General features: G+C 44.3%; 1 protein-coding gene across 1 annotated transcript in view; it reads left to right on the top strand.

The window, feature by feature from the left end:
- Positions 1 to 19581, top strand: part of SUSD3 (sushi domain containing 3) — a 391377-nt gene that overhangs the window by 272600 nt on the left and 99196 nt on the right. The window contains exon 3 of the mRNA XM_063940799.1: positions 3511 to 3658. Within this exon, the coding sequence (XP_063796869.1) occupies positions 3511 to 3658 (148 nt within the window). The remainder of the gene's footprint in view (positions 1 to 3510; positions 3659 to 19581) is intronic.

Here is a 19581-nt window from a genome sequence, read left to right as displayed (position 1 = left end):
AAAGAGGAATCTTTTCCTGTTTTTTATCGTGTATCCTGTGTTGAATAAACTTCCTGTGACCGTGGATAAAGATACCGTGATAGGAGTCTAATATCTACATATTCAGTGAGTTGGTGTATGCATTTCTTTGATGGTAGAAAATCCAAAAGATACCTTTATGTATATGTTCCAACTGCAAATTGTGTAAGTTGGGGTACGCATCTGACAGATTCAAAGTTCTTAAAAGATACCTTTATGTGATTTATCATCATTTCACCACTGTGAGTTTTGGGTACGCTTTCCAGATCTAGGCTCCAATACTTTAAAGAGATTTATCCAATTGAAAGATACCTTTATGGGTTTCCACTCACTTGTTTCTGTGTGAGTGGGGTACGCCCTTTCATTTTTCCTGAGTTGTGGAAATAATCAAACTGGTGCAAAATTGTTCTACACATCTTTTCCTTTGATTTTGTTTTCTATGAACATCGGGGATACCGTATGGTTCTACGAGAGGAGGAAGAACAAATCAGAGAAATCCCTAAGTTGCCAATACGAAGGATATGTCGTTTCCTCGATAACAAAAGGGATGTATTCCATTTAATTAATTTTTGCGCTCTGTACATAGACAGATACCACCCCTTTCTTTTGAACTGTATGCTATTTCTGTAAAATTGGTGATTTTTACTCTGGTATTTGTAGTGGACGGGCTGCATTGCGCCACACGGGCAAACGGTTCAGAAAAAAAATATTTTGTGTTCAACTGCAAGAAACAGCTATCATTATATACAGCTAGTGTTTGTGTACAGTACTATTAAATCAGAAAATGTTAATTCACGATTTATTCATTGGTCTATTTTAAAAACCAACTAAATCTACTACTGGGCATGAACACACATAAAAGCATGTACAGTGCGATGCAAAAAAACTCCCAGATTTTAACAAAAAAGGCATGGTAAACGCTATTCAAAATAATAGCACATAATCTAAAAGTGCATATATTACAGTTTATTTTCAATTGTTTTTGAATATGATATGGTCATTTCTTGGCGTATAGCAGTCTTCAGTTCATTAATGGTTCTTGGTGGATGTTTGTAGACCTCAGCTGTCAGATGGCCCCGTTGGCTGTGTAGAAGCCTTTCATGAAGCTGATGAGGATTGTTTTCTGCCCACTAACTAAAATTCCATACCCTCCAACTGTACCTTTTTGGCCGATACAGTACTGTTTTTTTATTGTCTGTACCTGCCAAAAGGGGCTTTGTACCAGATTCTGTATCTGCCTGTTACTATAGACTCTTATGGCAGCGCCATGATAACCGTGGCCATGCCCCCTTTTCCTAAAATGTACAGATTTCTTGTTCTACGATGTTGGAGGGTATGAAATTCTGCTTGTTAACGTAGCCAGACCAATGAATGTGAGCTTCGTCAGGAATTGCAGCGATAATGCTGGAAATGACCAGTTAACTGATACGAAACGTCAGAAATCGACTACAAATGTTTATCACGAATGAAGGCTACCGTCCGGAGGATATCTTATTCAAAACCAACTGAAATAAACTGTATTCCATGCACTTTTAGAGTATGTACTAAAATGTTGAATAGCATTTACCATGCCTTTTTTGTTAATCTTTAAAATCTGGGAGTTTTTTTCCTCACCCTGTATGTTTTTTATGCAGTATTTATTTCCGCCCAGAATGCTGTCTGTGTTTTTCCTTGGAGAAAGTGAACTTTTGTCAAAAAGCTGCATATGGGAGTGGTGCTTCTCTGTCTCTGTATGTATAGAAATCTAAGGGGTATTTATCAAAGGTCGAAGATAGATAAAATTGTGAGAGATAAAGTGCCAGCCAATCAGCTTCTGTTCACATTTTACAGACTTTGGGGTCTATTCACTAAGCCTTGGAAGGAGGTAAGGTGGGCGGAGATAAAGTACCAGCCAATCAGCACCTAACTGCCATGTCACAGGCTGGGTTTGAAAAATGGCAGTTACAGTAGGAGCTGATTGGCTGTTACTTTATCTCCGACCACTTTATTTCCATCCAAGGCTTAGTAAATAGACCTCTTTGTTTAAAAAATTACAGTGATTGGCTGGTAGTTTATCTCTCACAATTGTATCTCTCTCCAAGCTTTGATAAATACCCCCCTATGTGACAGGCTTGCAGATACCTAATGTACAGAAACAATTTGCACATATTGATATATTCATGAACATGGGCATGCTCAATGATGTTACAGCAAACATATAGATGTGTCCGCACTTTCTGAGTGTCCATACACCAGTGACGTGCGGTAAGTTGAGGCAGAGCCTTTCCTGTCATTCTACAGTATACGCCAGAGTTTTGACTATGTGAAGTACATTATATGAAAAATTCAAAGAATATGGTACTAGCCAGTGCCTCCTGAGCCATTTACCTCACCGCACGTCCCTGCCATATGGCTCGAGATGCCTGATGCTACTTAGATGCTCCAAGAGGAGTAGCGTACCATATTCCTTTTACATTTGCGTCTTCTTCGCGTTGAAGACACAACAAAATGCTGCTCACTGTGTACCAGGGACGCTGGGCTGCGACTTTGACCGCACAGGAATTGGTTTTATACACGTACAAAGTCACAGATGAAGTACAATGGAACCTGACATCAGGAAAAGCCACAGCTTCTCACATCTGGGCCCTTAATACACCGATTTAGACTCAGCCGCACACAGATATATAAATGTTGCACACCAGATTGATCAGTGTACGCTAGCACTGTAATTTTGTCGCCTCTATGTGTTTTAATTATGCAAAGAAATCGCACAGTTTGAGCATAAAAGACACCCGGGGCTTTTCGGCGCGACTGACGCAACGGTAACAAAGGACACATCTGCAACAGTCTCATTTTAGGCTTTTCCCCTATATGAGCCAGTAAATGCCTTGTAATGGGACCGTAGCTATTTGTGACAGATGTATCAGAAAATACTGCATTCCACTCTATTCTTTAACTGAATGGAAAGTCAGAGTAACTGTTTTGCAGTATAATTAAAGTGTCATAAATATGTATTTGTAAAATAAAGGTGCTTTTGCATTACTTGCATTCATATTGCATACTTATACCCATCTGTAATATCTATCAATAATAATTGTATTTGTGCATTGCTTTTCTCCAATTGCACATGAATTTTCGTTGTTTTTTTTACCCTCTGGTTGTGGTCTCCTATACATCTCACATTTTAACAGCATCTAAATGCAATATAAGATTTTCTGAGACCTCAATACACTGTATACATGTACGTTGTCACCCAAGGCTATTTGGCATGTTGTTTCTAATAAATATCTGTCACTAGGTAGCCGTGAACATTAGTGATATACAAATAGGGTCAAGCTGCCTTATGGATAATATCTACTTTGAATGGCATCCAGATTTTATCTTCATTTTTCACACTAATGGCTACACCAAGGCTCTACCATTTAAATAATGTAGGAAGTTAAACAATGGCTTAATGATTAAACGGCTTTTCAATTGTAACTACATGGACCTAATTTATATTCTGTTTTTTAGCTTTATCAAAATATGATACATTTGGATTTAAAGTGGCCGTCATCGCTTCCATCGTGAGCTGCGCCATCATCCTGCTGATGTCAATGGCTTTTTTGGTGTGCTGCCTGATGAAATGCGTGAAGAAGAGTGAGAGGAGGCGTTTGGAAAGGTGAGGCTGAAAACAACACAGTGGAGTGTTTACTATTAATAGGTCATAAATTGCTAGAAATAAAATCACATTCTGTACCTTGGGTAAGATTTTTTTTTTGTGTGCTACAGTACCTTTACTTTCCCCCATCCTCTGTCTTTCTCCTTTATGTGATTTTAAGCCATTCATTTATATAATCATGAGGATTTCTTTCATTTGGATGCTCAGCGATTTGACACATCTACTTTCTACAGTAGATTAATTTGTTGCTAAAGATCAGATCATATCCCAGGGCAACACAAACAAATGTTTCTGCCTGATCATATAAATACAGGTAAACACAGAATGAATACAGAAATAAAAACAATGGACCTCCTTGATGAAATACACTGGATGGACACAACAAACCACCTCAGATTTGTCTGTAGACGGTCCTGCCAAGTATGTGCAAATAATAGAGATGTGATCACGGTAGGTGCGCTTATAGACAGTGTGCAGCCGGACAATAATACCCTAATGGGAGGATTCCCCGTCACCTCCACCAAAACATAAATGTACAAAGAAAAAAGGAAGGGTAAACTTATCTGGCGCTACTGATTAAATTATGTCTCATACACCAGATCCGCCAATGTTATTTCTTATGTATCAACGATCAAATCCGTATTCACCCCAAAAGCAAATGACATTTTGTATAGTGAAGTACAGTTTTTTTAATGCATGTTAAGATATAAAAGTCACATAAAAAAAAATCACATATAAAAGCTCCACACATAACAACATAAAGCAATGGTGGCCTTAATGACTGTGATATGAATGAAATTACCAGAAGGGAAGAACTGACATAAGCAGTTCACCAACAGCATATACAATGTGAGTCCCGGGCTCCCACAGTTCTTATCGCAACGCTGGATCAGCCTATCTGGGTTTCACCTGTCACCGTCACGCTGGGAACCAAGTTTCAGTGTCCCCGCTTCCAACACGTTTCCACCCCTGCACTGGGGTCTTTTTCATGGAATTCTGGGCTGTATCTAGTTTTCTAGATTACCACCAGCTGTAGGGGCGGGATTTGGGTTGGATAGAACTCCATTTAAAAACCCAGGAGGATTGCTTTACACATACAGCCCAGAATTCCTTGAAAAAGACCCCAGTGCAGGGGTGGAAATGCGTTGGAAGCGGGGACATTGAAACTTGGTTGCCAGCGTGACAGGGGAAACCCAGATAGGCTGATCCAGCGTTGTCATAAGAACTGTGGGAGCCCGGGACTCACATTGTATATGCTGTTGTTGAACTGCTTATGTCAATTCTTCCCTTCTGGTAATTTAAATCATATCACAGTCATTAAGGCCACCGTTGCTTTATGTTGCTATGTGTTGAGCTTTTTTAATTTAATTATTAATTAATTTTTCATTTAATCAGTAGCGCCAGATAAGTTTACCCTTCCTTTTTTCTTTGGTCCTGCCAAGTATAGTTGAAAGTGCATGCCTCCATTCTCAAGCGATACCTCTTGAAGCGCGCCTACATAATAGGAGATATAGCAGTGTTCATCTGAGGAGACACCTCCACAAGCTGGAAGGGCACATACAGCTCTGGTGTGATTAAATGTGTCCTCAGACTAGACGTGCATCTTCATCTCCACTCTCAGGAAATACCACCCCAACTAGACATGTGCCAATGTTAGTTTCCACTCTCAAGTGTCACCTCCTCAAACTTAAAGGGCACCTACGGCTCTTGTCTGAGAAAATACCTTGTCAAGCTAGATGTGCACCTACATCTCAACTCTAAGGAAATGCCTTCTCAAACTAGACTTGTACCAGTTTCTCCACTCTCAGTAGACACCTCCTCGAACTAAAGGGGATCTACAACTCTGATGTGAGCAGATGCCTCCTCAAACTAAAAGTGAACCAATGTCTCTACCCTAAGGAGACACTTCCTCAAACTAGAATTGCTACCATCGGTCATACGAAAAGACACTTTCTCATACTAGAAGTTCTACAACTCTGGTCTGGGGAGTCCACTTCTCAAACTAGAAGGACATCTACAGGTACATCTCCACTCTAACGATATTCCTTCTAAAAGAAGAAGTACATCTACATCTCTGCTCTCTGGCTATCCCTTCTCAAATTCGAAGTGCGTAAGAGCCTCAAAAACATCAGGTGACACACTGTACGAAAGAGTAGACATCACAACAAAGTTCAACCTCTGACCACCCAGTTTTATTATTTAAAAAAAATATTTTTCTCTTAAAATATTGGGCAGTATGGATAGTGTAATGGTTAGCATTACTGCCTCACAGCACTGAGGTCATGGGTTCAATTCCCACCATGGCCCTAACTGTGTGGAGTTTGTATATTCTCCCCGTACTGGCGTGGGTTTCCTCCCGCAATCCAAAAATATACTGGTAGGTTAATTGGCTCCCAACAAACTAAACTCCAGTGTGTGTGTATGTGTGTGTGTGTGTGTACATGCAGTAGGGAATATAGACTGTAAGCTCCACTGAGGCAGGGACTGATGTGAATGGCCAAATAGTGGTCTATTCAATTGAGGTCGGATTTATTCCGACACGCATTTATCGGAATGAATCCAACAAGGGCTATTCAATGCCCATCTCAATTCGACTTTAAAAAAGACCTCACGGCAGCGTCCACCCAGCTCCAGCAAGCGGGACCTCTCTTGCTGGAGCCGGGTGGACGCTGCCGTGAGCGGCGGCTGTGCCACATCCTCCTACAGCGCTGTGCTGTAGCGCTGCTGTCCCCCGTCTGCCCGTGGCTCTCTCCCACCTCCTCTCAGGTCCCTCATCTCAGTTCGACTTTTTTTTAAGTCGGACTGAGATGGTCGGAAACGGGGCCAAAACCTGTGGAATTTGGCCCCGTTTCCCTCAGAAGCATGTTAAACGGCAGCTATACCGCCGATTCACATACTATTTGACAAGTCGAATTCCCCGACTTTTTGAATAAAAAAGCTGGGGACTGAATAGGTCGGAACCCCTTCGACCTGAAAAAGTCAAAAACTGCCATCTTTTCAACAAGACGGCAGTTTCGACCTTAATTAAATATACCCCATAGTCTCTGTAAAGCGCTGCGGAATATGTGTGCACTATATAAATAACTGGTAATAAATAAATAAATACGGCTTAGCGTCATTTATGGCGTAAAGTAATCACGCATCTTAAAGCACATTGGAATTGTTTTGTTACATGGATTTGAAGCTTTCGTTTAACATTAACCCCTTCACTGTGGAGGAGAAATGGGGCTCATCCTCTACTTATACAGCTAGACTGCCCTACTGGTCCTCTGTGGTGGTGGGTAGTGAAACCCCCTCCCTCCAAATAAAGAAAAAAACAATAAATTACCTTGTCCCCACTAAAAACAGACAACTGATGTGGACTCCTTGCAGTCACTGTAACCATCATTTCTCTGACGTCCTAGTGGATGCTGGGTACTCCGTAAGGACCATGGGGTATAGACGGGCTCCGCAGGAGACTGGGCACTCTTAAAAGAAAGATTAGGTACTATATCTGGTGTGCACTGGCTCCTCCCTCTATGCCCCTCCTCCAGACCTCAGTTAGTATCTGTGCCCGGCAAGAGCTGGATGCACCCTAGGGGCTCTCCTGAGCTTCCTAGAAAAGAAAGTATTTGTTAGGTTTTTTATTTTCAGTGAGATCTGCTGGCAACAGACTCACTGCAACGTGGGACTGAGGGGAGAGAAGCGAACCTACCTGCTTGCAGCTAGCTTGGGCTTCTCAGGCTACTGGACACCATTAGCTCCAGAGGGATCGAACACAGGCCCAGTCCTCAGTCGTCCGGTCCCGGAGCCGCGCCGCCGTCCCCCTTGCAGAGCCAGAAGAACGAAGAGAAGTTGAAAATCGGCGGCTGAAGACTCCGGTCTTCATTAAGGTAGCGCACAGCACTGCAGCTGTGCGCCATTGCTCCCTTAGCACACCACACACTCCGGTCACTGATGGGTGCAGGGCGCTGGGGGGGGGGGGCGCCCTGGGCAGCAATTAGATTACCTTACTTGGCGAAAAGCACATAATACAGTCTGATAAACTGTATATGTGCATTAACCCCCGCCATTAAAGTACATAAAAGGACAGAAGCCCGCCGCTGAGGGGGCCGGGCCTTCTTCCTCAGCACACCGGCGCCATTTTCTCTTCACAGCTCAGCTGGAAGGAAGCTCCCCAGGCTCTCCCCTGCAGTATCCTGGTACACAAAGGGTAAAAAAGAGAGGGGGGGCACATAAATTTAGGCGCAAAACTGTGTATATAAGCTGCTATAGGGGAAAAATCACTCAGTATAGTGTACATCCCTGTATTATATAGCGCTGTGGTGTGTGCTGGCATACTCTCTCTCTGTCTCTCCAAAGGGCCTGGTGGGGGAACTGTCTTCAAATAGAGCATCCCCTGTGTGTGTGGTGTGTCGGTACGCGTGTGACGACATGTCTGAGGTAAAAGGCTCCTCTAAGGAGGTGATAGAGCGGATAAGTGTGTGGGAGGGTGTCTCCGTCAACAACGCCGACACCTGTTTGGATATGTGTAAGTGCTGAGGTAAAATTATTGCACAAAAGGTTAGGGAACAGAAAGGAAATCTACCCTGGTCTGTCCCTATGTCACAGAGTCCTTCAGAGTCTCTCTATGTTCACTATCCAAAATAACAAAGTATCGACACGGAGTTTAACTCCACTGTCGACTACGATAATGCAAAGTTACAGCCAAGAGGGCTAAAAGATATTCAATATATGATTATTGGAATAAAAGATGATTTGCATATCACTGATGACTCATCTGTCCCTGACACGAGAGTACACATGTTAAGGGGAAGAATGCTGAGGTAAATTTCCCTCCTCTCATGAGGAAAAAGAGCGGGAATCTCCAGACAAGAGACGGCAGCTTCCCACAAGAGAATTTTCAGGCTGTATCCTTTCCCCACTAGGGCCAGGATGTGTTGAGAATCTTCCCCTTGGGTGTCCTGTTTGCACTAGCTATTCTCAGGGATCCTGCAGATAGCGTGCACATTCTAGTACACTACCCAGACCGGCGATTGTGTCGGCACAGGTTTATAGCGCTGTGGCAGCGTGGACAGGTACCTTATCAGCAGAGATTGAGACCCTAGTATGCATATAAATATTTTAAGATGCTGTCTTAAGTGATAGATATATAATTATAAAGCATGCCCAAAGGGACATGAGTATACTGGGTCCTAGAGACAAAAGCTATGTCGATTTCTGCTTGACGTGTCCTGTAGAATATACATTGGACAGATGATGCCGACTTAAGAGGCATATGGAAGGCTGAGGATTGTGTGGAGAAAGGTTCTCGGGCCTGGTCTCCACAGTTATAGCTGGTAATTCTGATATTTTGCCTTATATTCCTGCACAGCCTAGGAAAGCACAACATTATTAAATGCAGCTTTTCGAATAAAGAAACAAGAAAGTCTGAGGTGCGTCCTTTCTTGTCAGAGCCGGGGGCAGAGGAAAGAAGCTGTACACAGCTAGTCCCCAGTAACAGAAGTCCTCCCCGACCTCTACAAAAATCTACTGCATGTCGCTGGGGCTCCACAGGCGGAGCTAGGCCCGGTGGGGACATGCCTTCGTAAGTTCAGCCACAAGTGGGTTCACTCCCTGTTAGATCCCTGGGCAATAGAAATTGTATCGCAGGGATACAGGCTGGACTGTGAGAAGATGCCCCCTCACCGAGGACCCGGCGGGCTTCCCCCCAAGAGAGGGAGCCAGTGTTAACTGCAATTCGTAAATTGTATCTTCAACAGGTGGTGGTCATGGGTCCCCTCCTTCAACAAGAGGGTGTTATTATTCGACCATGTTATAATCCCGAAACCAGACGGTTCGGTTAGACCCATATTGAATTAAAATCCCTAAACATATACCTGAAAAGGTTCAGGTTCAAGATGGAATTGCTAAGAGCGGTCATTGCATGCCTGAAATGAATCGGGACATAAGGGATGCATACCTTCGTGTCCCCATTTATCCACCTCAAAAATTGCGGTACGGGATTGTCATTACCAATTTCACCAAGGTAATGGCGGATATGATGGTGCTCCTGCGGAAGCAAGGTGTCACTATTATCACATACTTGGATGATCTCATAAAAGCGAGATCAAGAGAGCAGTTGCTGGACAGCGTATCACCTTCTCTGGAAGTGAAACGGCAGCACGACTGGATTCTATATATTCCAAAGTCGCAGTTGGTTCCTACAGCTCATCTGCCTCGCCTAGGCATGATCCTAGACACAGACCAGAAGAGGGTTTATCTCCCGATAGAGAGAGCTCAGGAGCTCATGACACTGGTCAGGAATCCATTGAAAACCAAAACAGGTGTCAGTGCATCACTGCACTCGAGTCCTGGGAAGGATGATGGCATCATACGAGGCCATCCCCTTCGGCTGGTTCCATGCAAGGACAATGGAACTTACTGGACAAGTGGTCCGGATTACATCTTCAAATGCATCGGTTAATCACCCTATCCCCCAGAGCCAGGGTGTCTCTCCTGTGGTGGCTGCGGAGTGCTCACCTTCTGTAGGGCCGCAGATTCGGCATTCAGGCCTGGGTCCTGGTGACCACGGATGCAAGCCTCCGAGGGTGGGGGGCAGTTACACAGGGAAGAAAATTCCAAGGTTTGTGGTCAAGCCAACGGACTTGCCTTCACATCAATATCCTGGAACTAAGGGCCATATACAACGCCCTAAGTCAAGCGGAGTTCCTGCTTCGCGACCAACCGGTTCTGATCCAGTCAGACCGCAGGGGCTCATGTAAACCGCCAGGGCGGCACAAGGAGCAGGGTGGCGAGGGTAGAACCACCAGAATTCTTCGCTGGGCGGAGAATCAAGTAAGCGCACTGTCAGCAGTGTTCATTCCGGGAGTGGACACGACCTCCACCCGGGAAAGTGGTGACTTCATCAGGAAGTCTTCACGCAGTTTTGCAAATTGATGGAAACTGCCTCAGGTGGACTACATGGCATCCCACCTCAATAAAAAAATAAAAAAGGTTTTACGCTGGGTCAAGGGACTCTCAGGCGATAGCTGTGGTCGCACTAGTAACACCGTGGGTGTTCCAGTCGGTCTATTTATTCCCTCCTCTTCCTCTCTGACCCAAGGGCTGAGAATTGTAATAAACGGAGGAGTGTGAACAATATTCTTTGCTCCGGATTGGCCAAGAAGGACTCGGTACCCGGAACTGCAAGAAATGCTCTCAGAGGACCCATGGCCTCTGCCTCTCAGTCAGGACATGTTGCAACAGGGACCCTGTCTGATCCAAGACTTACCGCGGCTGCGTTGGACGGCTTGGCGGTTGAACGCCGGATCCTAGCGGAAAAGGGCATTCCGGATGCAGTTATTCCTACGCTGATAAAGGCTAGGAAAGACGTGACAGCAAGACTTTTTCACTGTATATGGCGAAAATAGGTTGCTTGGTGTGTGGCCGGGAAGGCCCTACAGAGGAATTCCAGGGGGGTCGATTCCTGCACTTCCTACAGTCAGGAGTGACTATGGGCCTAAAATTAGGATCCATAAAGGCCAAGATTTTGGCCCTATCCCTTTTTCTCTCAAAAAGAACTGGCTTCACTGCCTGAAGTTCGGACGTTGTTACAGGGGTGCTGCATATTCAGCCCCTTTTGTGCCTCCAGTGGCACTTTGGGATCTTAACGTGTGTTGGATTCCTAAAATCCCACTGGTTTGAACCACTTAAGACCGTGGAGCTAAAATATCTCACGTGGAAAGTGGTCATCCTTTTGGCCTTAGCTTGGACTAGGCGTGTGTCAGAATTGGCGGCTTTGTCATGTAAAAGCCCATATCTGATCTTCCATATGGAAAGGGCAGAATGGAGGACTCGTCCCCAATTTCTCCCTAAGGTGGTATCATCGTTTCATTTGAACCAACCTATTGTGGTGCCTGCGGCTACTAGGGACTTGGAGGATTCCAAGTTGCTGGACGTAGTCCGGGCCCTGAAGCTTTATGTTTCCAGGACGGCTAGAGTCAGAAAAACTGACTCGCTATTTATCCTGCATGCACCCAACAAGCTGGGTGCTCGTGCTTCAAAGCAGACTATTGCTCGCTGGATCTGTAGCACCATTCAGCTTGCACATTCTGCGGCTGGACTGCCGCTTTCTAAATCAGTAAAAGCCCATTCCACGAGGAAGGTGGGCTCTTCTTGGGCGGCTGCCCGAGGGGTCTCGGCTTTACAACTTTGCCGAGCTGCTACTTGTTCGGGTTCAAACACTTTTGCAAAATTCTACAAGTTTGATACCCTGGCTGAGGAGGACCTTGAGTTTGCTCATTCGGTGCTGCAGAGTCATCCGCACTCTCCCACCCGTTTGGGAGCTTTAGTATAATCCCCATGGTCCTTATGGAGTACCCAGCATCCACTAGGACGTCAGAGAAAATAAGAATTTACTCACCGGTAATTCTATTTCTCGTAGTCCGTAGTGGATGCTGGGAGCCCGTCCCAAGTGCTTAACTAAAGGGTTATTGTATGAGCCATCTGTTGAGAAAGGCTCAGTTATTGTTCATACTGTTAACTGGGTATAGTTATCACGAGTTGTACAGTGTGATTGGTGTGGCTGATATGAGTCTTACCCTGGATTCCAAATCCTTTCCTAGTAATGTCAGCTCTTCCGGGCACAGTTTCCCTAACTGAGGTCTGGAGGAGGGGCATAGAGGGAGGAGCCAGTGCACACCAGATATAGTACCTAATCTTTCTTTTAAGAGTGCCCAGTCTCCTGCGGAGCCCGTCTATACCCCATGGTCCTTACGGAGTACCCAGCATCCACTACGGACTACGAGAAATAGAATTACCGGTGAGTAAATTCTTATTTTTTCAGTGCCGCCAGTTGCTCTGTTAATAAAAAAGAATGACAATTATTGGGTAAGTCAGTTTATCTCCCCCATCATACCACGTAGAATGATGGGAGGTTGAGTCCCCTCTTTCAAATAGTTTTCCCACATAAAGGCTTTTATATCACACTGATGGACAGATATTAATCCCTTCACTACAGAAAAATAATGTAGTTCAGGCATGGAGTTTGATCGTCCATAACCTGGCTGCTAATTAGTAAGGAACACCTATTTCAGAAAGGGGGGGGTCACATCTTTCATATGTTGGCGCCCCTTAGTACTTATTGCCCGGTGATCACTTGTGATTATTTTAGAAAGAGTGGGTCACCTCTTTCAAATCCCCTTAGTTGGGACCCCTTAGTACTTACTGCCTGGTGATCACTTGTGATTGCCAGGCAATGTTCCCCCATTGTACGGAAAACGTACGTACTCTAACACCCCCACAATGACACCTGCAACCAAGTAGGCACCCATATTTAAAAGCCTTGTAAACGGTTGCTGCTTTAAAAATATGCCTGTGGCTCTTCGTAAATAAGGACCAATGTATTCAGTAACAGATACTGGAAGGCATGCAGAAGCTAGTAAATTAAAGTAATTTGGTTGTAGTAAACCCGGCTTCCATGTCTGCAGTGTTAGTCCAGCTGATTACATACAGTTGTAGCGTATACACTTTGGATATTTCTGTGTCAGTCTTCTTCCACTTGGTATAATAATGTGACCGATAAATTAGGAGCCTCAGCTGTTATGTGCATCCCAGAAACTACTGTACCCAGTCACAGTAGTTATGCTGAGTCAACAGTCTCTGTTATCTTCTTGTGCCAGTTTTGCTTCTGTAGAGGAAATCTCTCATTCTAAAGTTCAGCTGACACCCATAAATTAACCATTACTGATTCAGTAGTACATCAAAAACTATTTGCATATCCTGCTCGCTTTGTGTTCTTGAAGTGCTTTATATCTTTAGTTATCTGTTTTCTCTATTTGGTGTCTGTCAGCACAATTACCTCTAAGCATTAATGTCTTGGTTGCTGAGGAGCTCTGGAGTATCACATACATTACCTGTCATATCCAGCCAAGTTATGCATAACATTTGTGCTGAATGTCTTGTCTCTCACTGCAAAAGTATCTGCAGCACTGATTGGATGGGTATCCGGACTCCAGGTCGACATCAATTGGTCGACACACCTTATGTCGACATGGACAAAAGGTCGACATGAGTTTTTCACAATTTTTCATTTTTTAAACTTTTTCATACTTTACGATCCACGTGGACTACGATTGGGAACGATAAACCTTTCGCTCAAAGCTCTTCAGGGTTCAAGTCTTGGACAAATGACCATTATAGGAGGCCTACACGTATTCTCATAAACCTATAGTGTTCCTGGCAGACCAGGGCAGGCACCTGAGGTGTGGTAGGGATTCGCTCCTGAAAAGGACAGTCAGAGAAGGGCTTTGTCCTTGTGACATGTCCCCAATTTGCCATTTACAATGGTGCTGGGCTTGCCCCAAGGCCACCTTACCCCTGTGAATAGATGCTGTGCACATGCACACGGCATCTATTCATCTGACGGTGACCTTAAACCACAACATTTTCCACCTGTAGGACTCTGTGGCCCGCGGGTAGGTATGGCACCAGGCAGGCCGATTTAGCAGGGCACCGCGATTAGGGCAGGGCACATATTGCCACTTTAAAATTGGACATGGTGTGGCACCCTGCTAAAACAGCCTAGTGTGAACACAACTGCTGTTTGTCTGTGAAATCCTCTGGCATACATTTATTCCTGAACAGAGTATAAGAAAAACAACTACATATTTCAGCTATAATGAATATATTATAACAACACACCTCTAACATATCTGTTATGGAGACAAGGGATACAAATCCAGATCTCTAGATTTACTAGATCTCTGTAGATCTCTTGATTTACTAGATCTCTATAGATCTCTATAGATCAATTAGAACTCTAGCTCTGCTAGATCCACTAGATCTTTATAGATCTCTATAGATACATTGGATCTATATACATCTGCTAGATCTATATAGATCTGCTATAGCTCTACAGCCACTATAACGCTATAGATCTGCTAGGTCTCTATAGTAACATAGTAACATAGTATCTGAGGTTGAAAAAAGACAATTGTCCATCGAGTTCAACCTATTTGTGGTGTCCTCTGCATGATGATTTGACTAAATAGTAACTATAATGCATGACTATGCACCATACCCCTGGATATCCTTATCCAATAGGAATTTATCTAACCCATTCTTAAAGGTGTTGACAGATTCCGCCATTACAACTCCCTCGGGCAGGGAATTCCAAACACGTATTGTCCTTACCGTGAAAAAGCCTTTACGCCATATTGTGCGGAATCTCCTCTCCTCTAACCTGAGCGAGTGTCCACGAGTCCTCTGTGTTGATCTAACCAAAAACAGGTCCCGCGCAAGCTCTGAGTATTGTCCCCTTATATATTTGTAGATGTTGATCATATCCCCTCTTAGTCTCCGCTTTTCCAATGTAAACATGCCTAGTCTTTCAAGCCTTTCCTTGTATTCCATCGTCTCCATGCCCTTAATTAGTTTGGTCGCCCTCCTTTGTACCTTTTCAAGCTCCAGGATATCCTTTTTGTAGTACGGTGCCCAGAACTGTACACAGTATTCAAGGTGTGGCCTCACTAGTGATTTATATAACGGGAGTATAATACTCTCGTCCCTAGCATCAATACCCCGTTTTATGCATGCTAATATCTTATTAGCCTTCTTTGCTGCAGTCCTACTTTGGGTACTACTGCTTAGCTTGCTATCTATGAGGACACCTAAGTCCTTTTCCAGTACAGAATCCCCTAGTTTTACCCCATTTAGTAGGTAGGTGTAATTTTTGTTCTTGTTACCACAGTGCATTACCTTACACTTGTCTGTGTTGAAGCGCATTCTCCATTTGGCTGCCCATGCTTCTAATTTAACTAAGTCGTTCTGAAGAGACTCGGCATCCTCCTCTGTATTTATAGCCTTACACAATTTGGTATCATCTGCAAAAATTGACACCATGCTCTCTAGACCTTCTGTTAGGTCGTTAATGAAAATATTGAACAATAGCGGTCCTAATACTGAGCCTTGCGGCACACCACTTAGCACTTCAGTCCAAGTTGAAAAATATCCATTAACCACAACGCGCTGCTTCCTATTATCTAACCAGTTTTTGACCCAAGTGCATATTGTGCTTCCTAGCCCTGATTCTTGTAGCTTGTATATAAGTCTCATGTGTGGTACAGTATCAAACGCTTTGGCAAAGTCTAAAAAGATTACATCCACGTCTTTACCCTGATCTAGGTTTGCGCTTACTGTTTCATAAAAGCCAAGTAAGTTGGTTTGACAGGATCTGTCCTTCATAAACCCATGTTGATTCCTTTTAATGACCTTATTGGTTTCAAGGAACTTCTGAATACTATCTCTTAGAATACCTTCCAATACTTTCCCCACTATAGATGTAAGACTAACTGGTCTATAATTACCTGGTTCAGCTTTACTTCCCTTTTTGAATATAGGCACTACTTCCGCTATACGCCAGTCTTTGGGAACCATACCTGATATAACTGAATCCTCTAGATCCTATAGATTGCTAGATCTCTAGCTCCACTAGGTCTCCATAGATTCACTAGATCTCTACATCCACTAGAACTCTATTGATCTGCTAGACCTCTATAAATCTATAGATCAGCTGGATCTCTATTGATCTGCTGGATCTCTAAATATCTGTCAGATCCACTAGATCTATATAGATCCACTGGAAATTTATAGATCCAATAGATCTCTATAGATCTGCTAGATCTCTAGTTTTGCTGAATCTCTTTATATCTACAGGATCTCTGTAGATCTGTGAGATCCAGTGGATCTGTGTAGATCTACTAGATTGCTATAGATCTGCAAGATCTAAATATATCTCGATCTAGATCTGCTAGATCTCTATAGGTTGCTAGATCTCTCTAGATCTGCTAGATCTCTTGATCCACTAGATGTCTAGATACACTAGCTATCTTTAGATCCCTGTAGATCCGCTAGATCCCTTTAGATTCACTAGATCTCTATAGATCCACACGATCTCTATAGATTTGCTAGATCTGTATAAAGCTATATAGATCCGCTAGATCTCTATAGATCTTTACAGATCAGCTAGTTCCCTTTAGATCCACTAAATCGCTATAAATCCTTTAGATCCCTACAGATCCACTAAATCTCTAGATCTGCTAGATGTATGTAGATACGCTAGATCTCTATAGATACACTAGATCTGTATAGATCTGTATAGATTCGCTAGATAACTAGATCCACTAAATCTCTATAGATCTGCTTGATCCACTAGATCTATATAGATCCACTAGATCTATATAGGTCTGCTAGAGCGATATATCTGTATAGATCTGCTAGATCTCTATATATACACTAGGGGCCAAATGTAATGCGGTGTGATGTACAAATGTGCAGGTTTAGCGCTAAACTGGCACATTTTGTAAAGGTGTCCAATGTAATGGGATGCGGAAACATGGAAAATCGCAGTCTAGAAAATCGCAATGGCAAAACTCGCATCCAGATGTTTTGCCGTTGCAAACATATAACTCAGCAAATTAATTGGATGCCAGTCAATCAGGAGTCACTGCCATAGAAGCAGCTTCCGGATTGGCTGTGTACTCCCCAGGCCTAGCCAATCGCGGCTTGCCCATTGTAATGAATGGAGACGCTGTGTTCCATTCATTACTATGCTGGGAGCCACTAAATTGCTGAAACTGCAAGGGTCAGCCCCAATTGACCTTGAGGTTTCCCCTTACGGTCTTAGCAGTTTAGTGGCTCCCACCATAGTAATGACTGGAGCACAGCATCTCCATTCAAAGGCAATCCGGAAGCGGGAGGGTCCATCTATTGATATTTGTCACGTGGAGGGACCCCATTCGCGTAGTAGAAATGTATGCGTAAACATACACTTCTACATGTCCGCTGGATCGGGTTGGTTGCGGTTTGTTGTTTTTAACCCCTGGGATGCCTACTTGGAATGAAGAGGAATGATCTACACAGGATTAGGTCAATTTCTCTTATGTCCTAGGGGATACTGAGAATCCATTTAGTGCCATGGGGTATAGACGGGGTCCACCAGGAGCCATGGGCACTATATAATTTTTATTGTGTGTGTGCTGGCTTCTTCCTCTATGCCCCTCCTACCAGACTCAGTTTAGAAAATGTGCCCGGAGGAGCCGGTCACGTCTCTGGAAGCTCCTGAAGAATTTTCTGCATTTATTTTCTAAGTTTGTTGTTTTCAGGCAGGACTGGATGACACCAGCCTGTCTGCTTCATGGGACTTACGGGGGGAACGGCCCAACCCCACTAAGGGTTAATGATCCCGTTCCCCGCTGACAGGACGCTAGCTCCCGAGGGAACTATTTGCAAGCCCCATCACAGCGAGCGTACATTCCCACCAGTGCCAGATTAAGGTCCACGTGGGCCTGGAGCTGAAATTTAGGAAGGGCCTATTGTGTGCCTCGGCAGGAGGTGTGACAAGCGCTGCAGTGGTGTGACTAGTGATGTGGGGGAGTGACCAGTGTGGTGTGGGTGTGGTCTAAATAGGAGGTGTGGCCTATGCCATGTGAGTGACACAGTCACCACTTACTGACAGACACTACTTACTGACACACACACAACACAAAGCTTACTGACAGACACTACTTACGAACACACACGCACAACACAAAACTTACTGACACAGACACCACTTACTGATAGATATTACTAACTGACACACGCACAACACAGATAAACCTACTGACACAGACATTACTTTTTGACACACACAACACAATACTTATACCGCTCTCACATCACAATGCCGGGTCCCACCTGGGAATTGGAAACGGGTCCATTCCTGGGTGGGACCCAGCATTGGACCCTACACACCGCCATCCCGACCCGGCAATTTGCCTGGATGGGTTGTCAATCGGGGATGGAGCTGGCATTAGGGGCGGGTGCGGAGGCGACGCTGGTAGATGAGATCATCTCCGCGCCGCCACTCCCTATGCAGTGAATGGGTCCCGGGTCACATTGACCTGGGTAACCCGTTCACACTGCACCTGACCCGGTATTTAACCCGGGAATAACCCTTCTTTATTCAAGGGTTGAATTACCGAGTCAGGCGACCCAGGAATTTGCCCATGACCCGTTTCTCAACGCACAGCGACCCGTGTCGACCCGACAATATACCCGGTCTATACTGGGTTATTTTTGCAGTGTGAAAGGGGTATTACTGACACAAACACCACTTACTGACAGACACTACTTACTGACACACACAGCGCAAAACCTACTGACAGACACCACTTACTGACAGACACTACTTACTGACACACACACAACACAAAACTAACTGACAAAGACACCACTTACTGACAGACACTACATACTGAAACACAAACGGCACAACACAAAACTTACTGACACAGACACGACTTACTGACCCACACAATGCAAAACATACTGACAAAGACACCACTTACTGACAGACTCTACTTACTAACACACAGACACAACACAAAACTTACTGACACAGACACCATGCAAAATGTACTGACACGGACACTACTTACTGACAGATACTTCTTACTGACACCAGTGGTGCACACAGAATTTTTTTCTCAGTGGTACTGTGCCTGCGCGCCGTGGGCATGGTCACATGTCTTTAAGGGGAGTGGCCATGTGACACTAGGTGGAGTGGTTGTATGTTATGTGAATCCATGGCACAGAGACACCCCCTGTCCCTGCGGACTACAGAGACAAAGACAGCAGGACGTGACACTGGTTATAGAATTTAAAAATAAATAAATATATACTGTTTCACAAGCTGTGCATAGAGTACAATGAGGCGGCACACCCGAGTCTTGCTGGTGCAGTAAGATTTATTAAGTAAGATTTTGGATCAATAAATCTTACTGCACCAGCAAGACTCAGGAGTGCCGTCTCATTGTACATTTAGGGAGGGGTCCCGACCGTTACAGTTACTCACCGCTGGGCCGGCACCCCGCCATCCCTTTTTCACGTGCCCAGCAGCCCTGGTCCTGGAAAAGGAGAAG

Source organism: Pseudophryne corroboree, chromosome 9, assembly GCF_028390025.1.
Source record: "Pseudophryne corroboree isolate aPseCor3 chromosome 9, aPseCor3.hap2, whole genome shotgun sequence".
NCBI classification, from domain to species: Eukaryota; Metazoa; Chordata; class Amphibia; order Anura; family Myobatrachidae; genus Pseudophryne; species Pseudophryne corroboree.
The sequence above is the reverse complement of the archived record's forward strand: the minus strand, read 5'-3'. Positions and strand labels throughout refer to the sequence as shown.